Raw genomic sequence first — 24,261 nt, forward strand, 5'->3', positions numbered from 1 at the left:
CAAGAGGGTGAAACCCCTCTGGCAGGAAGGGCGATGGGAAAAGTATAAATATGGGGAGGCGTGGCAGGTTGATTATATCACCTTGCCATGAGCTCGCGATGGTAAGCGTTATGTGCTCACCATGGTGGAGGCCACCACTGGGTGGCTTGAGACATATGCAGTACCCCATGCTACTGCCTGAAACACCATCTTAGGGCTCGAGAAACAAGTCCTGTGGCGACATGGCACTCCAGAGAGAATTGAGTCAGATAATGGGACTCATTTCAAAAATTCTCTTGTGGATATCTGGGCCAAAGAACATGGCATTGAATGGATTTACCATATCCCCTACCATGCACTAGCTGCTGGTAAGATCGAGCGCTACAATGGGTTGTTAAAAAACACATTGAGAGCAATGGGTAATTTAATGGGTACATTTAAGCACTGGGAGAAGCATCTGGCAGAAGCCACCTGGTTGGTCAACACTAGGGGATCAGTCAACCAAGAGGGTCCTACACAGTCCAGCTCCCTACAGACCATAGAGGGAAATAAGGTCCCTGTGGTACATGTAAGGAGCGTGCTGGGAAAAGCGGTGTGGGTCCTTCCAGCCTCTGGAAAGGGCAAACCCCTTTGTGGAACCGTTTTTGCGCAGGGACCTGGGTGCACCTGGTGGGTAATGGATAAAAATGGGGACGTCCAGTGTGTCCCACAAGGGAATTTGATATTGGGGGAATGCAGTCTGTAATTACATGTATATGTATCTATATATATATCTTTCTATGTAACTTATGTTATTACTGTTTTGGTTATGTATAGATGTGTGTTAAGCATGATGTGATGATGTGGAATAAGGGGTGGAATGTTGTGGTTTTGTGGTTTTGATGCCGGTATTCTACATCAGAGCATCATGCAGCAGTTAAGGAGTTAATGCTATGGTGGAGCAGCAGAGGGGCGGAGCTCCGGACCGGATGCCAGGCGGCGCTCTGCCTGGGCGCGTTCCTCTGGGCTGCGATGGAGGTTCAGCACGTGTGCTTCCCCTGCAATTCCTCCTTAACGTAAGCTCACAGCTTTTGGTTTGGAAATTTTATCTCTCTCTCAATTGTTCAATTTTATTAGATTTAGTAAAGTTACCGTTCCTTCTCAGATCGTGCCGTTGTCTTCTTGTAGACTCATCTATTCCCGCTGTTTCCCCCTCCCCCCGGAGCGCGCGGCTCTGTTCGGGCGGCCGCGCGGCCACTGACGCAGTTTCTTTTTCTCTCCTCTCTTCCTTCTCGGTTTCCCTTGGGTCACTGTCACGGATAACACCGTGACAGGGATTTTCCATACCATGTGACATCGCGCACACACATACAAAAATACAAAATACAAAAATAACCTTGAAAAATAGTGCAGATTTGGCTAGGGGAGCAGCTACTGTTTGAGAACTAGCTGGATATCAGTGGGTAGCTGGTGAACAATTGCTAGTACACTGCTCGTTTTGCGTGTATATAATTAATATTATTACTTTCTTTCCTCCCCCTCTTTCCCCTTTCCCACCCCCCAAAAAAAAATTTTCTCCCTCATCCCACTGGCAGCATTTGATGGGATGTGGGAGTGGAGGGTTAATAAGTAAATGTCTGTGCAGTGCTTTGCTACATGTCAGGTTAAAACACAATACGGTCCCAGCAACTTCCTGTACCACTCAAGTCCTAATAAAAAACAGTTCTAATGCAAATATTCAGGTACAATACTATAAATCTACACTAAAATAAATTCCAATTATAACCTTAATTCCAAACAGTTTTTCATATCCATCGTACGCCAGGTGCTTTCTTCCTTCTATTGTTTCTCATCTGCTTTTCCTTCTTCCTTCATAGCTCAGAATATAAGATCAGTAGCAGCACCCCTTCTACTCAAAGACAAATAACTCCCAGTACTCTCGTTCCCCCGTTATCTACACTAAGTTTCTCAAGTTCAGCTTTCAGGCCCAGCCAGTCACAGCTCATCAGCTCTCCTTGATTGGAAATTTTTGTGCTCTATCAAGCTACATGATTTTGAACCTGGCTTTATCCTTCTAAGACAGCTTCCTGTTCACATAAGGTTCAGTATAGTATGTTATTAGACACTGACAAGGTTGCATATGTTCCTCTCCTGCAAAGGTCTAGATAGGCATTTGGAGCATTCAGCAGACAACCCTTGGAGATCTTAGCTGCTGTCTTCAAGCAAATACGCTAAAGAGAGCCTCCTCCAAACACAGGAACAATAGACCTACTCTGAAAAAAATAAATACAAAAAACAAAACAACCTACAAGAAGCACATACACTTCTGATCATAAAAAGTGACTTGTTCCATCTGAAGTTTACCTCTAATTTCAACCTGAGACAAAATTCCAGCCAACTGAAATGTACCAATAAACCAATCAAATGAGAAAAACATCATACTGCATCCTCACTAAAGGTAAAGAAAGTCACTGCTGATTATACCAGGACAGAAGAGAAAGAAATTAAGAGGGAACTGAGATACATGTAATGCTTGTTTTGGGTCAGAGTATTACATACATTTCATATGGGATTTCTACAACAAAGTGCTGCTAAAACGTTCTAGCAAGATCATGGAACCACTTTTCTCTCTCCCGTTTTTAGAGATTCACTTGGTTTCCTCTTAGGTTTGAAAAACATTTCTCCTTATGGGGCTACCTTTGTCATAACTTATGAGAAGTTTAAATACCTTGACCTCCTTTCGTTTGCTGTCTTCATCTGCTTCATGTTCCACCACACCTTGAGTCACGTTAGTATAGTTTGCTAGTTTATTAAGAAGAGATGACACCATTGGATTGCTATCCATTTCTTCCTGTCAGGATTTTAAGAAAAGTACATACAACAAAAACTTAAATCATGATTTTATGATACTACTTCTAACATACACTCAACAGGTTAGTCCTGAATCCTTCTAGTCTGAAAACTAGCATAACCAAATACCAGTGATATGTCAAACAGCAAAAGTTGTAGATCTTTAAAGAAGTTGAATGTAACATGATCATATTGCAGTCCCTTCCTACACTGCCATTTAGACACAAGCTGAAGGCTGGAAAAAAAAAAAAGAAAAAAGGCCTAGAAGTAATCTTAGATAATTTTCTCAAGCACCTTCAGGCTCTCAAGAATGATCCATAAGGGCTACTTTTAAAACAATGTATGTATTAATGTATTTTTAACAAATGTATGCTTTGCTACATATTCATATAAGATGTAATTAAATGTATATAGCATTAATTACTAATTACTAATCTAATTAATTAATTACTAATTAAATTAATTGAATTCATTAATTATAGCATTAATTATTAATTACTAATGAAATGTATATAGCATTAATTACATTATTAGCATGTTTATAGCACTACACAGAAGTAAGCCCATCTTTCTTCAGCTGAATATCTGCTACAAAATCAAAGCATGGTGAAAATAATAGTAAAATCCAGAAGAAACATATACAATAAAAGGATACCAAGAGAACCAGAACTAGAAGATTGAGTCAAGCATTGCAGGATGAAAAACTGGGAGGAAGACAACAGATTAGAACTGAAAGTAGTAATATACAAAAACTGATCTTTGCCTGAAGGCATTAGGTCATGATAATCACAGTTATCCTAACTTCTTTATCTTTTTAATGAACTTGTACTAATACAAGTCAGCTGAAAAAATGCAAGACTGTAGGAAACACGTACAACAAAACACCGGATACCAAAAAATCCAATGCTACACCAGTAACATATTGAAAATAACTAACACAAGCAAAGATGATTAAGGACAATGAGGGTAAAAAAAAAAATAAATAGCAGCTATAATTTGTCAACACTGAGTAATACACCAACTTATTTGAACAGATAGTTTTGCATATTTATTTATGAGTTAGAAAAAGATATATTCAGACAAAACCCTAGTATTGTGATTTCTACCTAAGAAAACAGTAAGAAATTTCATAAGTGACAAATTTAATGACCAACATCAATCAGCACAATCTTCTCTAAAGATCAATGAAAAGCAGTACACAAATTTTCGTTATACAATAGAACTGAAAGACTGTCTCTTGTGCTAACATATTTGGAAGAAAGAAGGGAGAAGCACAGAAAGACGACAAAAGAATGGGAGGTTCAATGCAATATATACGTGTATAGTAACGCATATCTATGCAATATAGTATAGTATGTATAGTACGTATAGTAATATACTTATATATATTACATATAGTAATACATAAATTACAAAACGTACATATAGAGACACACATAAGTAAATAAGAATTTACCTCAAACAGAGCCATATTTTTTCCTTCATACACGTTTCCTCTGTCCATCTCTGCATTGTTAATAAATGGACTACTTTCCCTGGAAATACCATCTCCTAGCAGAAAACAAAACAAAAATCAGCAAGATTTACCATTCAAAGGATATTCTGAAGATGTTGTTTTAAGAATATTTGGGAACCAAATGGAACTGCAGCCAAATTCCTACTTCAAAAACAGGACAACTATGAAATAGCTGACCTGATAAGGAATGATCATTCTGAAAAAGTTCCAAGTCATTTAAGGTAGCTTTATGATTTTAAAAAGAATTAACTTGAGTTTCATTGCTGATGCTTTTTGATGCCTTACGCTTTCAGTTGTTAGTTCAAGAAGGTCTGAGTCACTTGCACAGGGACTCTATGACCACATCTAAGGAAATACTTCAGTAGTATTGAGGAAGGTATTTATGAAAAAAAGTTATAATAATTATTTTGTAACATTTGCAGAGACTCTATGATTTGCTATGTTTATTCTATTTCCTATTGAAATATCAATTGCATGAAGTTGTAGATCCTCTGATCTGCTCCGGAACACCTTTTCAAAAAAATGTATAGCTTTCACTAGTGTCTAGCAATACAGTGCAAGAAGCAGTACGTGCTAATGCTTTCACAACACTGAAAATCCCAAAGTGCCTCATCTGGCCTCAAAAGTTACAGCAACAATAACTATATGTAGTCTCTTCATTATAAAACTGAAAAAGAGCTGGAGGAAAAAACTGTACTCTTTTCCTTGTGACCTTCACTCTATCCTACAAGGGCACATCTCCCAGCTTGAAGTCCCAGAACAAGACTGCTGTAAACATGGGACATTTGACAACAACACTATCCTGGTTATAACCTGAAAAGAAATACATCTCATTACCTCAAGAAGACTAAAAATATTCCAGAAAAATATCCTTGCAATGCTCATTGTTCCCTCATACAATAGGCTCAACACTATTATAACACTATGACACAAGCTGCGTAAGAGATTCAAAAGAAAGCTATTGTCCATTAGTCCTCTAGAATTACTTCCATGGTCCAAACAATAGTTAATTCATTCAAAACTACAGTTTTTATCTAATGTTTTATCTTATTTTCCAGCATCCTTTTTTCTGTTTCTCTACATATTACAATTAAAGTCATATTGCTTCAAGTCCCACAGCCTAGTTAGCTTTCCCTCTCTTTCTCACACATCAGCTTTCAAGCTTGGTTAGTTTTGCCATTGTTTTTTTACAGCACATGGAACACATCACTCTGAGTTTAGCACAAGATTGTAAGGGAAACTGGCTTTTATCCTTTAATTAGCCTCATCTGAAAATAACTCAGCTAGCTTTTCCGTACAAAACAAAACAAAAAAAAATTCATCACAAATACATGCTGATTTCTCACATCATCATGTGAAAGCATACCAATACTAGAACATTTCAGTTTCTTACCAAAATTATCAGAACATTGTTTTCTTCAGATGCATTCCTACACTATTTCTGTTAAAGTTTTTAAAAAGCATTCCTTACAAGACCAATTCAGCAGTTAAAAGTTTTACATTGGATAAGGTTTCTTAATATTTATCTTACTAAGTCCACAGTGCTATTGAATTTTCTTGTCCACTAACAGCTAGTAGCTATACTTATTAGCTAAGTACTAACACTCCCTTTGGGTTACAAAGGATTAGTCTTCAAAAAATGAGCTAGGGCATTTCAGGCATTGTTTTGCATTCATACAGAGTGTAACATAACTGGAGTTATGACTCAGCAGCAAATATTAGACTACACAAAGAATCAAAACGATATAGTAATCTATGTACTGTGAATACTTATTCACATTATTAATCTTAACACTTCTAGAGGTAAAATGAACTTCTCAGCACAGTACATTGATAACTTAGATTATAGATAGCTGAATAGTGAAGTCCTCATTCATAAGCTCAGGTTTCACCAGGGAAAGTTTGGCTATCAGGAAAAGCTTCTTCACAGAAAGGGTTGTTAAGTACTGGAACAGGCTTCTCAGGGTGGCGGTGGTTGAGTCACCACTCCTGAATGTACTTGGGTCACCATGCCCAAATGTGCTTAAAAACTGTCTGGATGTGGTGCTCAGGGGCATGATTTAATGGTGGGTTGTTAGAATTATGGTGGTATGGTTAGGTTGAGGTTGGATTTGATGATCTTGAAGGTCTTTTCCAACACATAAGTTAGAAGATGTTCCAGGTTTGTGTGCTAAAGTTCTAGCATAAACATAACTGCTAGTGCCATCAAACCATTTCTCATTAACATTACCATACACCAAAGAAAACATACATTTGAATTAGTCCTGCATTCAAAGTATTTACATAATGGCCTTGGTTCAAATTCTCATTCCATATTTCATTACATTGTGTTGCCATGCAACATCTGGCAACAGAGAGGCAGACTGAGAAAATGTCATCTGACCTGAAAATATGTGTGAAGCAAAGTTGTGCAATATGGTTCCACCATGTGGAAAAAAAATGTACTCATTGATAGTCATCAACACTAGCTGAACATTTATGGAGATCAAAGACTGAATACTGGCACAGTGAGGACACAGGTCATCTTTCACATCACTGACATCACTGCTGAAATGCACAAGCCATGTTCTGAACAGCCATGCACAGCATTCAGGTCATGAAAGTGGTTCAATGAGCTCATCTACTCAAATTGGTGAACTATGACCAGAGAACTGTGTACAGAGCTTCAATGCTCTGAAAACAATTGTGACAACATTGGAATACTGCAAAATTTTCACCAGGTGTTTCCCATGAATGCTCACACAGGAATAGACAGGCCCCATACTAGTTTGAAGACTGTGAAGAACACTGTCAATCTTAGCTGGACTTTCCTACAAAACCCACTGTATATTCTGGATTTGGTGTCTTCTGACTTTCATCTGTTAGGGCAGATGAAAAATAAACTATGTGGGAGACATTCTCCTAGCAACAACACAGCCATAGTAGCAGTAGGTCAGCTCGCTGGTTCATACATACAAATGTGGCATACAAGTTCTTACTCATTGCTGGTGAAAACACATAGCTAACACTGGTGACCATGTGAAAAATAATGTTTTGTAGCTGAGAGTTTGCTCTACCGAACAACATGATTGTGTTCTTTGCATCTATTGTAGTTTCTGCAGAAACAAATATGAGATATTACTTTCAGAGCAAGCTATGTACACATTCTTCAGCAGGAGTGGGTGGAGTAACACTGAGTTGGGAGAGAGCTCTTTTGCTGTAACTTTTCATCCAGCTGATTGTGTGTGCTAACTATGCAAATGATGTCATTGCAAAGACACTATCAGGACAGGAGAAAAAATAAAATAAAAACAAACCAATCTGAGTAAATAAAACCACTTATTTAGCAGTAATGCCATTATAGCTATATCACTGAATAATAGTGATAGTTTTTCCATCTTTGTGCACTCTTGAGTTAAACTGTGAAAAAATGTTTTGCCAAAGTCTTAGGAGAAGTGGCAGAGCAGAACCTGGGGATAGAGAAGGGAAACAACCATCTAAGTGATCCTGAATCTGCACTTGGATGCCTGTTCAAGAGATTAAGGACAAAAAAAAAATTATTCAACCATCTCGTCTTTCTTCCTGTGTTTCCACAGGTTATAGAATTTCTTCATTAGGCTGTACAACTTTGAGAAAGCATGCTAAGATTTGACCTTAATGTTTTCAGAATTGAAATAAAAATTGTAGAGTTTTATAATGATGATGATTAATGATTTTCAATTAGCAGAAAAATCTCAAAGAAAATGTTCCTTATTTCTAATTTAACCTGGCTTTTTTCAAACTTTTAGCTGTAGTTCCTTAGTACACCTTTCAAACATAACAACTTGGAGGCCGTGCAAAAAAACTAAAATTCTAAAAAACAAGTACAGCCTTCTTATATTAGGCTTAACTGTGCTATTTAAAGAAGTATAATAATCACCTTTCTACTCCAAGGATCATGCTAGCCCTCTTTAACACAGCATTAAACCAAGCTCATGCTATTCTATTTCAGCCTGTCCCCTAAATCCTTTCCAGATCCATGATTTCCTTTCTGTTCCACTATACCTTTCATTTATTGTTCACACTCAAAAAAATGTTCCTATTTGTCTTCATATTCAAATATATTTTGTCCAAACAAGTCCCATTTAGCAAGCATCTGTATCTCCTGTTATGCTAATGGAGTTTAACATAAATCTGAAAAAGAAAAGCTAGTATTTTTAGAATGGAAAAGGAATATAGGTAGTATTCAGGGAAACAGGAATTATCTAAATTGAACCATATGGCTATAAGTCAGGTAGCTTGGACTTGGTAAAGTAAAACTGTTCTCAAAACAACTATGCAACAGGTACCTGTTTTTGTTGTTTGTTAAGAAAAAAGCTTGCATTTTTTTTTCAAAACTAGAAAAAAGTGTTCCAAAATAGCACCTCTAAACCACAGCTCATGTATGTTGGAGTAGGTTCTGGCTATCAAGACACAATGAAATGTCCATTTCCAAATAAAAACTATGGGAGCATAATCTTGCCATTAGTATTAGGTCAAATTAAGAACAAACTACTATAAGCTGAAAATGTACAGACAAGATCTGGTTTGCACAAGAGTAAACAAGCATCCACAGTTAATGTAAACAACAATTTAAGGTTAAAAAATTGGTTTAAAAGTTACTTAAACTGAAATATCAAAATGTCACATTGAAGAAATTACCTGTGCCAAGAAGTATTATTCTATCAGATGTATTTACTTCCTACATGTCCAATTTTTTATTAGCAAGCAAAAAGACACAAACAATATTAAAAAATTAATTTCTTACCCCCTACTACTCCAAAAGCATGAATTCTGTAGAAGTACTATACTCTTTAGAGTACTAAGATAGACTCAAATTTTTGAAAGTCACTGTCATTAATTCAAATTCATAAGGTCAAACCTTGTTTGAATACATCTTGCCTATCATAATTTTAAAAAGATGAGATTGAAAATTAAGTGCAATCTACTTCATTCATATTTTTTTATTAAAGAATTGTTTAAATATTTTCAATAAATCATTAATTTCTCACATTATAACAATCAATGACTAGCACATACTAACTTGAAAAGCACTACAAAATGTACTTAAGCTCCTTGTAAACCCCTTTACAAAATGGAGGATTCCAATACTATATCCACTTACCTTATCTGCATCACTAAATTTTAATTTTCCTTTACCTGGGCTACTGTAATCAAGCACAGTGTAATTTCGATGACAGCACACTGTACATTTTTAATCAATTCTTCACAAGGCAGTAGGAAGTACAGAATCTGCTACTTCAGATATATACTCAACAGACCTATGGTAACTGTTTTAAAGAGACTCACTTGGATTTTGCCTACTTTCTTCATTATCTTGTTCATTCATGATTAAGGAAAATCAAATAATTCTTCTCTGATGATTCTTCACATATCAAGAACAGAAACAAAATGATGGCTGCTTCTTCTCTGCTTTGTATAAGACCTCAAATCCTGTTTCTTACTAGTATTGGATTAATCCTGAAACAAGTCATTAAGGCTCCACACAGCGTGAAGCGGGCACGTGACACAGTCAAACTACATGACAGTCACAGAACTCACTGATCAGAATTAAGCTGAAGGATTTCCGTCAGCAATTAATACTGTGCTTAGTGAAATGGGCAGGATCAAGTCACTCAAATCCCACGTCTTTACCTAATAATAAATGCAGCTTAAGGTTTTCTCCCCATTAAATAAATTCACTCCAAAATACTACCACTAACCTCAAGTAAATTTTAACAACAAATAATAGTAACCTATTCCAAAGAGTCATCTACTGTCAAAAAATAAAAAATAAGAACAACCTGGTTTTATGAATCAAATACAAATGAATAGATCTTAAGCAAGTACAGTTGCTAAACACTGATTTTACATAGGACACACTTGCAGGATACTTAAGATGTAGCAGATTAATAAAACATTAAAAAATATAATCCTAATAACTTTGCAAGCTCTTTTCTAAATCTTGAAACACTTTTCTTTTTTTTTTTAGAAAAGAGATATCTTTTAAGCCCTGCTACATAAGTTAATTCTCTTTCAAATTAGATATATCAATATGAGTGCTCTTTAGTTTGTGAGATTTTATATATTCTATACTAGCCTAAAGCAACTTCATATAAACAGTTACAATTCATAAAATGGATTTTATTGCTCACAATACACTATTTTCTGAGGTGCAACGTTTTAATCACACCAGAAATATAACTTGTATATGTGTAAGCCTGTAACTTGGTGGGGTGGAATAACCCAGACAGTGTCAGATTATATCATTAGGTGTATGATTTAATGCTAACTTCTGCCTCTTTGGAAACACTTGGAAAAAAGTGGTAGGTTCACTATCAAACTACCTACAAGAGAAAGGGTGGGCTATCAACCCCAAAAGGTTTAAGGGCCCAGACTACCAGTGAAAATTTTGGGAGACACCTGGTCAGAGAAGATGAAAGTCTTAGCCATTGCCATTATTGATAAGATAAAGGTGTTTCCAACACCAACTACAGCAAAACATCTGCAAGAATTTTCAGGCATCCTAGGATACTGGACAACCTTTTGCCATGGTTTTATGATTTTTGATATCAGTATTCCACATCATAACATCATGTAGTGCACTGCAAGTTAAAGAGTTAATACTGCAGTTCAGTGGACTGTTGATATTTCCAGGTATACCTGTCTCAGAAGAGTACTACGTATCCCAGAAGATTTTACTTTTGGATTTCCATTTTCCATCCAGAAAGAAAGATAAAACTGTTCACAGGTCACAAGATGTTCTGCTTTTTCCCTTTTTGCCTGTCTCTGCAGCACATAAACTCCCCTAGCCATTTCGCCTTCAGCATTAGAGTAAGGCCTTTGGTTTTTGGGCACTCCCTCTCTCATTTTACTTGGTTTATTAGATTAAATTTCTATAATATTGTATTCTACTGTGTTATCTTGCATTCCAGTATCTTATTTAGTAAATGAGCTTTCCTCCTCAGATCGTTGCCACTATTTTGTTGTTAGACCCATCTTCCTACTCTTTTCCCCTTTCCTGGGGCATGGATCTGTAGGTCCCCCCACCTCATTAGTCACAGAACTAGGCTGAACCAGCCTGTAAACAGTTGACACCTTTATATCCCACTCTGCACAAATCATAGAATCATAGGGGTTGGCAGGCACCTCAAGAGATCATAAAGTCCAACCCCCCTGCCAAAGCAGGTTCCCTACACCAGGTCGCACAGGTAGGCATCCAGGCAGGTCTTGAATATCTCCAGAGAAGGAGATTTCACAAACCCCCTTGGCAGCCTGTTCCAGTACTCCGTCACCCTCACCGTAAAGAAGTTCTTGCACACATTCGTGCGGAACTTCCTGTGCTGCAGTTTCTGTCCGTTCCCCCTTGTCCTGTCTCCACACACAGCTGAAAAGAGTCTGGCCTCGCCACTTCGTCCCCCATACCTCAGATATTTATAAACCTGGATCTGGTCCCCTCTCAGTCTTCTTTTCTCAAGGCTAAAGTGACCCAATTCACTTAGCCTTTCTTCATAGGGGAGATCCTCCAGGACCTTCACCATCTTTGTGGCCCTCCGCTGGACTCTTTCCAAGAGATCCCTGTCTTTCTTACATTGGGGAGCCCAGAACTGGACACAATACTCCAGATAATCCTGAGGCTTCTGTATAGACTAACTAAGAAACACCAATCATGGGATTAGGGACAGATGGAACAAGATGCTATCCAGCAAGCTAAATGAGCCATCAAACAAGCACAGGCACTTAGAATCTTCAAGCCTACTCTACCTGCCAAATCAGACATGCATGTAACCCAGGAAAGGTTTCGGTGGGAACTGTGGCAATGTTGAAATTCCATCCACACCCCAATCAGGTTCTGGTCTCAGGTTTGGCACAGAAGAGAAGAAAAGCACATCCCTGAGTAAAAAACAGTTATTCACCACCTTCTCTGCTCTGCAGACCGTACAGCCAATAACACAAACAGCAGAAGTAGTAGTACAAACAACACTATGTATTCAAGGGTGAGTAAAAGATTTATCACATACTCCTGCGGCAGGGGTGGCCCAAGCCCAGACAGTGGCATACTGGGTCACCTATCTGAGGCACTCGTCCTCAGCATTAAAAGAAGAGGTACAGAAGATACTAGGCCCAGTGATGTACCATAGTGATGCTCCTGAAGAGACCACTATCACTCCACCAGAGATAAATCTTGTCCTAAAAACACCCTGTCCTAGAAGATGCCTGGGACACAGACGAGTCCAGCAAAGGAAATCATAGTAAATGGCAAGCAATTGCATACTATACCTCAACTGAGATGATACGGTTTGAAGAAGCAGATGGACAGAGTAGTCAGAGGGCTGAACTAAGAGCAATGTGAATGGTTATAACCCAGGAAACAGGTAATGGTGCAGTGTACATATGCATGGAGAGCTGGGTGGTAGCTGAGGACTTATGCTTTGGATTGCACAGTGGGCCACTCAGGATTTGACTATCTAGGTGATTTGACTTACCTAGACAAGAGGATTGAGTGTACCCTCAGTAAGTTTGCAGATGACACCAAGTTGGGAGGATATATCGATCTGCCAGAGGGTAGGGAGGCCCTTCAGAGGGATCTGGATAGGCTGAATAGCTGGGCTGAGCTCAATGGGATGAGGTTCAATAAGGCCAAGTGCCGGGTCTTGCACTTTGGCCATAATAACCCCACGCAATGCTATAGGCTTGGGGCAGAATAGCTTGAAGACTGTATAGAAGAAAAGGACCTGGGGGTGTTGGTTGATGCTTAGCTTAACATGAGCCGGCAGTGTGCTCAGGCGGCCAAGAAGGCCAACGGCATCCTGGCCTGTATTAGAAATAGTGTAGCCAGCAGGAGCAGGGAGGTGATCATCCCCCTGTACTCAGCTCTGGTACAGCTGCACCTCGAGTACTGTGTTCAGTTTTGGGCCCCTCACTACAAGAAGGACATTGAGGCCCTGGAATGTGTTCAGAGAAGGGCAACAAAACTGGTGAGGGGTCTGGAACACAAGTCTTATGAGGAACGGCTGCGGGAGCTGGGATTGTTTAGTCTGGAGAAAAGGAGGCTCAGAGGAGACCTTATTGCACTCTACCACTTACTGAAGGGGGGTTGTGGTGAGGAGGGGGTGGGCCTCTTCTCCCTGATAAATAATGACAGGACGAGAGGGAATGGCCACAAGTTGCGCCGGGGAAGATTTAGATTAGACCTGAGGAAACATTTTTTTTCTGAAAGAGTGGTCAGGCACTGGAATGGCCTGCCTAGGGAGGTGGTTGAGGCACCATCCCTAGCGCTGTTCAAGAAGTGTTTAGATGAGGTGCTAAGGGATTTGATTTAGTAGTTGGGTAGGGATAGTGACAGGAGGAGGGTTGGACTAGATGATCTTGTAGGTCCTTTCCAACCTTATGAACCTATGAATCTATGCTACAACTCCATTACGAACTGAAGTCAAAAGCAGCCAAGTGGTATGCCACCATTGACATTGCCAATGCATTTTTCTCTATTCCTTTGGCCACAGAGTGCAGACCACAGTTTGCTTTCACCTGGAGGGCCATTCAGTACACTTGGAACCGTTTGCCCCAGAGGTGGAAACACAGTCCAACCATTTGCCATGGGTTGATTCAAACCACATTGGAACAGGGTGGGGCACCTGAGCACCTCCAGTACATTGATGACATCGTTATGTGGGGTGATACAGCAGAGGAAGTTTTTTAAAAAGGAGAGCGAATAATCCAAATTCTTCTGAGTGCTAGCTTTGCTATTAAACGGAATAAAGTGAAGGGACCTGCCCAAGAAATTCAGTTCCTAGGAGTAAAATGGCAAGATGGACGTCGTCACATTCCAGGAGATGTGACTGACAAAATCACCAGTATGTCACCACCCACTAGCAAGAAAGAGACACAGTCTTTTCTGGGTGTAGTAGGTTTTTGGAGGATGCACATCCCGAACTATAGCCTCATAGTAAGCCCCCTCTATCAAGTGACCCGAGAAAAGAATAATTTTGCATGGGTTCCTGAGCAGCAGCAGGCCTTTGAGCAAATTAAGCAGGAGATAGCCCGTGCCGTGGCCCTGGGGCCAGTATGGATGGGACAGGATGTAAAAAACATCTTCTACACTGCTGCTGGAGAGAATGGTCCCACTTGGAGTCTGTGGCAAAGAGCTTCTGGAGAGACTCAAGGCTGACCCCTTGGATTTTGGAGCAGAGCGTACAGGGGTTCAGAGGAGTGCTACACTCCAACTGAGAAGGAGATTTTGGCAGCATACGAGGGGGTTCGGGCTGCCTCTGAAGTAACTGGCACTGAGACACAGCTCCTCCTGGCACCTCGACTGCCAGTGCTGAATTGGATGTTCAAAGGAAAGGTTCCCCCCACCCATCATGCTACCGATGCCACCTGGAGTAAGTGGATTGCACTGATTACACAGCGAGCTCGGATGGGGGACCTCAACCGTCCAGGAATCCTGGAGGTGATCATGGACTGGCCTGAAGGCAAGAAATTTGGAACATCACCATCAAAGGAGATACCACATGCTAAAGAGGCCCCACCATATAATGAACTACCAGAGAATGAAAAGATATATGCCGTCTTCACTGATGGATCGTGTTATATCGTTGGGAAGCATCGCAGATGGAAGGCTGCTGTGTGGAGCCCCACACGACGAGTTGCAGAGGCCACCGAAGGAGAAGGAGAGTCAAGCCAATTTGCGGAGGTAAAGGCTGTCCAGCTGGCCTTAGATTTGGCTGAACGGGAGAGGTGGTCCATGCTATATCTTTATACTGACTCTTGGATTGTGGCAAATGCTTTATGGGGGTGGTTACAGCAGTGGGAACAGAACGACTGGCAATGGAAGGGTAAACCTATTTGGGCTGCTGAACTGTGGAAAGACGTTGCTGCCTGAACAAAAAGGTTGGGTGTAAAGGTGTGTCATGTAGATGCTCATGTGCCCAAGAATCGAGCTACTGAAGAACAGAAAAATAACCATCAGGTAGATTGAGCTGCCAAAATTGAGGTTGCTGAAGCAGACTTGGACTGTCAGAACAAAGGAGAGCTATTTTTAGCTCGGTGGGCCCATGAGACCTCTGGGCCAACAAGGAAGGGACGCGACCCATAAGTGGGCTAGAGACCGAGGGGTGGACTTAACTATGGATGTCATTGCACAGGTTATCCATGACTGTGACACATGTGCCATAATTAAACAAGCCAAGAGGATGAATCCTCTCTGGCAGGAAGGGCGATGGGAAAAATATAAATATGGGGAGGCGTGGCAGGTTGATTATATCACCTTGCCATGAGCTCGCGATGGTAAGCGTTATGTGCTCAAGATGGTGGAGGCCACCACTGGGTGGCTTGAGACATATGCAGTACCCCATGCTACTGCCTGAAACACCATCTTCGGGCTCGAGAAACAAGTCCTATGGCGACATGGCACTCCAGAGACAATTGAGTCCGATAATGGGACTCATTTCAAAAATTCTCTAGTGGATATCTGGGCCAAAGAACATGGCATTGAATGGATTTACCATATCCCCTACCATGCACTAGCTGCTGGTAAGATCGAGCACTACAAGGGGTTGTTAAAAACCATGTTGAAAGCAATGGGTGGCGGGACATTTAAGCACTGGGAGAAGCATCTGGCAGAAGCCACCTGGTTGGTCAACACTTGAGGATCAGTCAACCAAGAGGGTCCTACACAGTCCAGCTCCCTACAGACCATAGAGGGAAATAAGGTCCCTGTGGTACATGTAAGGAGCATGTTGGGAAAAGCGGTGTGGGTCCTTCCAGCCTCTGGAAAGAGCAAACCCCTCCGTGGAACCGTTTTTGCGCAGAGACCTGGGTGCACCTGGTGGGTAATGGATAAAAATGGGGACGTCCAGTGTGTCCCACAAGGGAATTTGATGCTGGGGGAATGCAGTCTGTAATTACGTGTGTATGTATGTGTATATATATATGTTTCTATGTAACTTATGTTATTACTGTTTGGTTATGTATAGATGTGTGTTAAGCATGATGTGATGATGTGGAATAAGGGGTGGAATGTTGTGGTTTTGTGGTTTTGATGCCGGTATTCCACATCAGAGCATCATTCAGCAGTTAAGGAGTTAACGCTGTGGGGGAGCAGCAGAGGGGCGGAGCTCCGGACCGGATGCCAGGCGGCGCTCTGCCTGGGCGTGTTCCTCTGGGCTGCTGTGGAGGTTCAGCATGTATGCTTCCCCTGCAATTCCTCCTTAACGTAAGCTCACAGCTTTTGTTTTGGAAACTTCATTCCTCTCTCAATTGTTCAATTTTATTACACTTAGTAAAGTTACCGTTCCTTCTCAGATTGTGCCGTTGTTTTTTGTAGACTCATCTATTCCTGCTGTTTTCCTCCTCCCCCCGGAGCGCGCGGCTCTGTTCGGGCGGCCGCGTGGCCACTGATGGTGCACTTTTTTTTCTTTCCCTTTCTCTCTTCCTTCTCGGTTTCCCTTGGGCCACTGTCACGGCTAACACCGTGACAATTATTAAATTCATTAGGTGATTGAGATGTGACTAGGTTTAGAAAATAATGATCTGAAAGGGGATTGTCAAGTATTAACTTGATTTTATGATTAGTTCAGAAGCAAAGAAACAAGGTTATATGCCTCTGTGCAGTAGAGTTAACTGCCAGATACTAACATGCCTAAAATGACATCATTTTCCTGACTGCAAAAGAGACTAAGGGGGAAATATGCTTATTACTTTATAACAAAACCAAATTTAGAATTTGATTCATTTTTTCATATTTTTGCAAGGTTAGATTTTAAAGTTTCACAGAAACTTCAGCTACTTCTAACCCACCTAAACTTTCTACTCCTTCACACTTGTACAGAATTTCATATGTTTTTGAAGGAGTGAATAAAATACAGTAAGAAAATCCCAACTACTCTATGATCATGTAAGTATCAGCAGAGAATGTCTGAATAAATATACAGAATAGTTGATAAGTAGTGAATCATGAGAACAGCTTCTCTACAGTAAAGACAACTGCAAATCATCCAGATACAAAGGTGCTACTCTCTCTTCATTTATCTGTTGGGCAGGCATAAATCAAACTGATAATCTTGTCAATAAGAAAGCAGGATGGACATCCTGTTGTCCCAACAAGATAACCAAACAGGTGTCTCCCTTCCGGAACAATGAGGAGCTCTTCCTCCTTCAAGGTTTGAAAACTTACAGCAAGTTACAGGAGTTAAGAGCAGAAGCCAGCCAAGACAGGGTAAAAGCAGTACCCTATGGTTTTATGATTTTTGTTGTATTATTGATATTCCACATCATAACATCATGTGGTGTATTGGGAGTTAAAGAGTTAGTGCTCCAGCTCTGTGGATCGTCGATAGTTCTGGGTGTACCTGTCTCAGAAGAGAAGAACTACATTCCCCAGAGGACTCTGCGATGCGATTAGACTTAGTAAAGTTACCGTTCCTTCTCAGATCGTGCCGTTGTTTTTTGTAGACACATCTATTCCCGCTGTTTACCCCTCTCCCCGGAGCATTTTTACATGTTTCTGCCCAGAGGGAAAGATAAAAACTGTCTGCAGTCACGAGACTCTCTCTTCCCTTCAGGACCGAGCTCGGCAGTGGGTGTTTGTTGCAGCCGTCCACCTTCAGCGTTAGCGTAAGGCCTTCGGTTTATCGGACACTCTCTCTCTTGCTCATTTTATTTGATTCATTAGCCTCAATTCTAATTATATTATATTATATTGTGTTATTTTCCTTTCTGATATCTTATTAAGTAAATTAGCTTTCCTTCTCAGATCATTGCCGCTGTTTTGTTCTTAGGCCCATCTCTCTTCTCCTTTTTCCGTTTTCCCCCTTCCCCTTCCCCAGGGTGTGGGCCCGTGGGTCCCCTGCCTCAGTCATCACAGTACCGGGTCAAACTGTCCCGCAAACTGGTGACATTTCTGGCACCCAACATGGGGCATGACTAGCTGCCTTAGCCGGGCAGAGACATACTTTTAGAGTGAATCTCTGTCTTTTGTTAGGAAGCTTATCTGTACTGCAGGTCCTGTACGGCAAAACACAACCTTGAAGTCCAGGCGTACTGCCAGTTCTTCTGGGATATTTGTAAACTTTTTGGGTGCTGCCAGCTTGTTTGAGTAAAAGAAAAAATAATGTTTTTACTGTTTCTGTTAAAACTGCCCTTACAGGGATTGTATTGCATTTCTTTTTCCCTTTTAACGCTCAAAACGTACCGGAACTAGGTTAAGCTTGCCATTCTGATTCAAGGAGTCTGGTCCCTATATGACAAACTAAAAGCAGTGATGGAGGCACCTACCAGATACCTGGGCACCCCGGCTAATGTAACAAACAATACCACGTTAACAAACCAAACAATATTTGAATGGGTGTCCAGGTCCTCCTCTCAGTTTTTATGAATTTTCAAGATTACAGCTTAGGGACTATGTTTACGTTTGGATATTAGTCCTCCTGAATGTACTCTCTGTAATAGGATTTTACATCACATGGAGGAAGCTTTTCCCAGAAACAGAGAATGCTGAATGGCAGGGAAAGTGGAGAGTTTTAGGAAAGAAATTAGAAGCATGGGGACCCTCAGTGCCATGGGATTTTACTCCTGAGCACTTGCAGGATCCTGAGGAGCTAGGCCTGTATCTGAGTAATGGGTGTTGTGGCTCAGAAAGATCTGAGGTGGAACAGCTTATCTGGGGTTTGGCTTATGCTTACTGAGGTATATATACTGTTCAGGAGAGAGAGAGTGTCCAAACTGAGGCTCAGACCAAAGAGGAAAACCTCTCAGGCACATCTGACCAGCCAAAGGAAGCACCGGTATCAAAGTCAGTTGCCCCGGTGGAAGGCCAGAAATGGAAACGTGTGTCCTCACGCCTAGAACACAAAGAAGAGGTGGCGAAAGAAGAGGAGGATACAGGTGAGGGGGATGCCTCAACACCACCACCACCAAGAAAGGCAACAAAGAAAAGTGAGAGGCATGGACATAGTGATGATGCGGATGATGAGAGAGTCAAAGTTACCCATGAAAATGTCTGAGATCCAAGGCTCAAGAAAGGAGTTTATTCGACATCCGGATGAGAGTATTGTCACTTGGTTGCTTCAGTGTTGGGACAACGGGGCCAAGAGCGTGTCCCTCGATTGTAATGAAGCTCGCCAACTAGGAAACATTGCCCATGATCCGGCTGTCGACAGAGGGATCAGCAGGTATATGGATGGAATCGCCAGCCTCTGGCAACGAATGTTAGTAGCTGTGAGGGAAAGATATCCCTACAAGAGTGACCTGGCACCTAAAGTGAAAAGATGGAAAACTATTGAGGAAGGCATCCAGTATTTGAGAGAAACAGCAGTGGCGGAAATGCTGGATGATCCCACGTTTGATCCTGAAGATCGGGACCATGATCTGGAGAAAGTAAGGAGTACACCCAAAATATGTCAGAAGCTTTCAAAAACAGCACCAGAAAAGTATGCCAGTACACTAGTGACAACATTCAACAGATATGAGGACCAAGACAGAAAACCCCTCGTTTTTGAACTGATTCTTACACTTCAAAACTTTGAACAAAAATTTCCACCATCACACACTTCCATTTTAGCCATATCAAGGTTAGAAGGACAGATGGAAGACGTGTTAGAGAAAGTATCCTGACTGATTGATAGGGTTAAAATGACTGCAGCTATCAGAAGCAAACGCCGTCCTGCTTGAGCAAATGACAGCACTCACTTCATGTCGCGCGCGGCTCTGTGGAGTTACTTACTTGAAAATGGAGAAAATATGAAGGAATGGCATCAAAAACCCATTCCTGCACTGCAAGCATGGGTGAGAGAATTACAACACAGACCAACGACCAGTGAAGTTGTTCCTGTCCCTACAGGTAACCAATAGAGGGGCTCTGCCCTCAGCCAGAGGAGGGAGAGGGATAATAGAGTGTATTGGACTGTGTGGATTCGGTGGCCTGGCACATCAGAACCACAAAAATATGAGGCACTGGTGGATACTGGTGCACAGTGTACTGTAATGCCTTCGAGTTATAAAGGGACAGAACTGATCTATATCTCTGGAGTGACTGGGGGCTCTAAGGAACTGTCTGTGTTGGAGGCAGATATAAGCCTCACTGGTAAAGACTGGCAGAAGCATCCTATAGTGACCGGACAGGGGGCTCCATGCATACTTGGTATTGACTATCTCAGAAGGGGGCACTTTAAGGATCCCAAGGGGTACCGAGGGGCTTTTGGAATAGCTGCTGTAGATGCAGACAACATTAAGCAGCTATCTGTTTTACCTGGCCTGTCAGAAGATCCATCTGTTTTGGGGTTCATACAACTGGAGGAGCAACAGGTACCAATTGCTACAAAAATTGTGCACAGACGGCAGTACCGCACCAACAGGGATTCCTTGCTCCCCATTCATAACTTGATCCGTCAGCTAAAGAGCCAGGGAGTGATCAGCAAAACTCAATCACCTTTTAAGAGCCCCATATGGCTGGTGCATAAAGCCAGTGGAGAATGGAGGCTGACGGTAGATTACCATGGCCAGAATGAAGTCACACCCCCACTGAGTGCTGCTGTACCGGACATGTTACAACTCCAGTATGAACTGGAGTCAAAAGCAGCCAAGTGGTATGCCACAACTGACATTGCCAATGCATTCTTTTTTATTCCTTTGGCCACAGATTGCAGACCACAGTTTGCTTTCACCTGGAGGGGCATTCAGTACACCTGGAACCATTTGCCCCAGGGGTGGAAGCACAGCCCAACCATTTGCCATGGGTTGATCTAAACTGCATTGGAACAGGGAGGTGCTCCTGAGCATCTGCAGTACATTGATGACATTGTTGTATGGGGCAATACAGCAGAGGAAGTCTTTGAGAAAGGAGAGCAGATTATCCAAATTCTCCTATGAGCTGGCTTTGCTATCAAGTGAAGCAAAGTGAAAGGGCCTGCTCAGGAAATTCAGTTCCTATGTATAAATTGGCAAGATGGACGTCGTCACATCCCAACAGATGTGATCGACAAAATTACTGCCATGTCTCCACCCACCAGTAAGACAGAAACCCAAGCTTTTCTGGGTGTAGTGGGCTTTTGGTGAATGTATGTTCCAAACTACAGTCTCATTGTGAGCCCTCTCTATCGGGTGACGCGGAAGAAGAATGATTTTGTGTGGGGCCCTGAGTAGCAGCAGGCTTTTGAGCAAATTAAGAGATAGCCCGTGCCATGGCCCTGGGGCCAGTACAGATGGGACAGGATGTAAAGAACATCCTCTACACTGCTACTGGAAAGGAAGGTCCCACTTGGAGTTTGTGGCAAAGAGCTCCTGCAGAGACCGGAGGCCGACCCCTTGGATTTTGGAGCAGAGCATACAAGGGTTTGGAGGAGTGCTACACTCCAACTGAGAAGGAGATTTTGGCAGCATACGAGGGGGTTCGGGCTGCCTCTGAAGTAACTGGCACTGAGACACAGCTCCTCCTGGCACCTCGATTGCCAGTGCTGAACTGGATGTTCAAAGGAAAGGTTCCTCCCACCCATCATGCTACCGATGCCACTTGGAGTAAATGGACTACACTGATTACACAGCGAGCTCGGATGGGGAACCTCAACCGTCCAGGAATCCTGGAGGTGATCATGGACTGGCCAGAAGGTGAAAAGTTTGGAACAACACCAGCTGAGGAGGTGTCACGTGCTAAAGAAGCCCCACCATATAATGAACTACCAGACAATGAAAAGAGATATGCCCTGTTCACAGATGGATCTTGTCGCTTTGTGGGTAAGTACCGCAGATGGAAATCTGCTGTGTGGAGCCCCACATGAGGAGCTGCAGAGGCCACTGAAGGAGGAGGAGAATCAAGTCAATTTGCAGAGGTAAAGGCTGTCCAGCTGGCCTTAGATATTGCTGAACGAGAGGTGGCCAGTGCTTTATCTTTATTCTGACTCATGGATGGTGGCAAATGCTTTATGGGGGTGGTTACAGCAGTGGGAACAGAACGACTGGCAATGGAAGGGTAAACCTATTTGGGCTGCTGACCTGTGGAAAAACATTGCTGCCCGAATAAAGAATATGGTTGTAAAGGTGCGCCATGTAGATGCTCATGTTGCTCAGATCCGGGCAACTGAAGAATAACAAAATAACCATCAGGTAGATTGAGCTGCCAAAGTTAAGGTGGCTCAAGCAGACTTGGACTGGCAACACAAGAGTGAATTATTTCTAACTCGGTGGGCCCATGAGACCTCAGGCCATCAAGGAAGAGATGCAACATATAAGTGAGCTAGAGACCGAGGGGTGGACTTAACTATGGATTCTATTGCACAGGTTATCCATGACTGTGACACATGCGCCACAATTAAACAAGCCAAGAGAATGAAACCTCTTTGGGAGGAAGGGCGATGGCAAAAGTATAAATACGGGGAGGTGTGGCAGGTTGATTATATCACCTTGCCACGAGCTCGCGATGGTAAGCGTTATGTGCTTACCATGGTGGAGGCCACCACTGGGTGGCTTGAGACATATGCAGTACCCCATGCTACTGCCTGAAACACCATCTTAGGGCTCGAGAAACAAGTCCTGTGGCGACATGGCACTCCAGAGAGAATTGAGTCAGATAATGGGACTCATTTCAAAAATTCTCTCGTAAATACTTGGGCCAAAGATCATAGCATCGAGTGGATTTATCATATCTCCTATCATACACCAGCTTCTGGTAAAATTGAAAGGTTCAATGGGTTGTTACAAACCATGTTGAAAGCAATGGGTGGCGGAACATTTAAGCACTGGGAGAAGAATTTGTCAGAAGCCACCTGGTTGGTCAACACTTGAGGATCAATCAATCGCGATGGTCCTGCCCAGTCCAGCTCTCTACCTACTGTAGAGGGAGATAAGGTCCCTGTAGTACACGTGAAGAACACGTTGGGAAAAGTGGTTTGGGTCCTTCCAGCTTCTGGAGAGGGCAACCTTCTCCGTGGAACTGTTTTTGCTCAGGGACCTGGGTCTACCTGGTGGGTGATGCAGAAGAATGGGGATGTGCAATGTGTACCACAAGGGAATTTGATGTGGGGAGAGCATCCTCAGTAATTCTATTAGTACATATATATGGATGTTGTATGTGTTTGTATTTAATGCTTGTTAATCATTGTTTCTGTATGTGTATATATATATATATTCGGCATGATGTAATGATGTTGAATAATGGGTGGAATGTTATGTTTTTATGATTTTTGTTGTATTATTGATATTCCACATCATAACATCATGTGGTGTATTGGTAGTTAAAGAGTTAATGCTCCAGCTCTGTGGATCGTCGATAGTTCTGGGTGTACCTATCTCAGAAGAGAACTACATTCCCCAGAGGACTCTGCAATGCGATTAGACTTAGTAAAGTTACCGTTCCTTCTCAGATCGTGCCGTTGTTTTTTGTAGACACATCTATTCCCGCTGTTTACCCCTCCCCCCGGAGCATTTTTACGTGTTTCTGCCCAGAGGGAAAGATAAAAACTGTCTGCAGTCATGAGACTCTCTCTTCCCTTCGGGACCGAGCTCGGCAGTGGGTGTTTGTTGCAGCCGTCCACCTTCAGCGTTAGCGTAAGGCCTTCGGTTTATCGGACACTCTCTCTCTTGCTCACCTTATTTGATTCATTTGCCTCAATTCCAATTATATTATGTTATTTTCCTTTCTGATAGCTTATTTAGTAAATCAGCTTTCCTCCTCAGATCGTTGTGGCCCATCTCCCTTCTCCTTTTTCCCCCTTACCCAGGGTGTGGGCCCGTGGGTCCCCTGCTTCAGTTGTCACGGTACTGGGTCAAACTGTCCCGCAAATCGGTGACAGGGTACAAGATTGTAAAGGGATAAAAGAAATAATAGATAACTTTTTCAAGTTCAGTTATTAATGGAACGTGAATCTAAATGCAACATCTTGACAGTGGAAAATTGGATGTCAAGAGCTACAATTTGGTACGAAATCTGAGGTCAGTTAATAGAAATAAAT

At 41.9% G+C, this 24,261-nt stretch overlaps 1 protein-coding gene across 2 annotated transcripts in view; it reads right to left on the minus strand.

Annotated features, from left to right (window-relative positions):
• SLC12A7 (solute carrier family 12 member 7) overlaps positions 1-24,261 on the minus strand; it is an 85,151-nt gene that overhangs the window by 55,162 nt on the left and 5,728 nt on the right. For both annotated transcript variants that reach the window (XM_065753007.1, XM_065753006.1), the window contains exons 2-3: positions 4,265-4,359; positions 2,687-2,809 (exon numbers count right to left, since the gene is read on the minus strand). In XM_065753007.1, coding sequence (XP_065609079.1) covers positions 2,687-2,809; positions 4,265-4,359 — 218 coding nt within the window. The remainder of the gene's footprint in view (positions 1-2,686; positions 2,810-4,264; positions 4,360-24,261) is intronic.

The sequence above is a fragment of the Cyrtonyx montezumae genome, unplaced genomic scaffold, assembly GCF_038088225.1.
Source record: "Cyrtonyx montezumae isolate F1298 unplaced genomic scaffold, pur_monq_1.0 scaffold_8, whole genome shotgun sequence".
Classification (NCBI taxonomy): domain Eukaryota; kingdom Metazoa; phylum Chordata; class Aves; order Galliformes; family Odontophoridae; genus Cyrtonyx; species Cyrtonyx montezumae.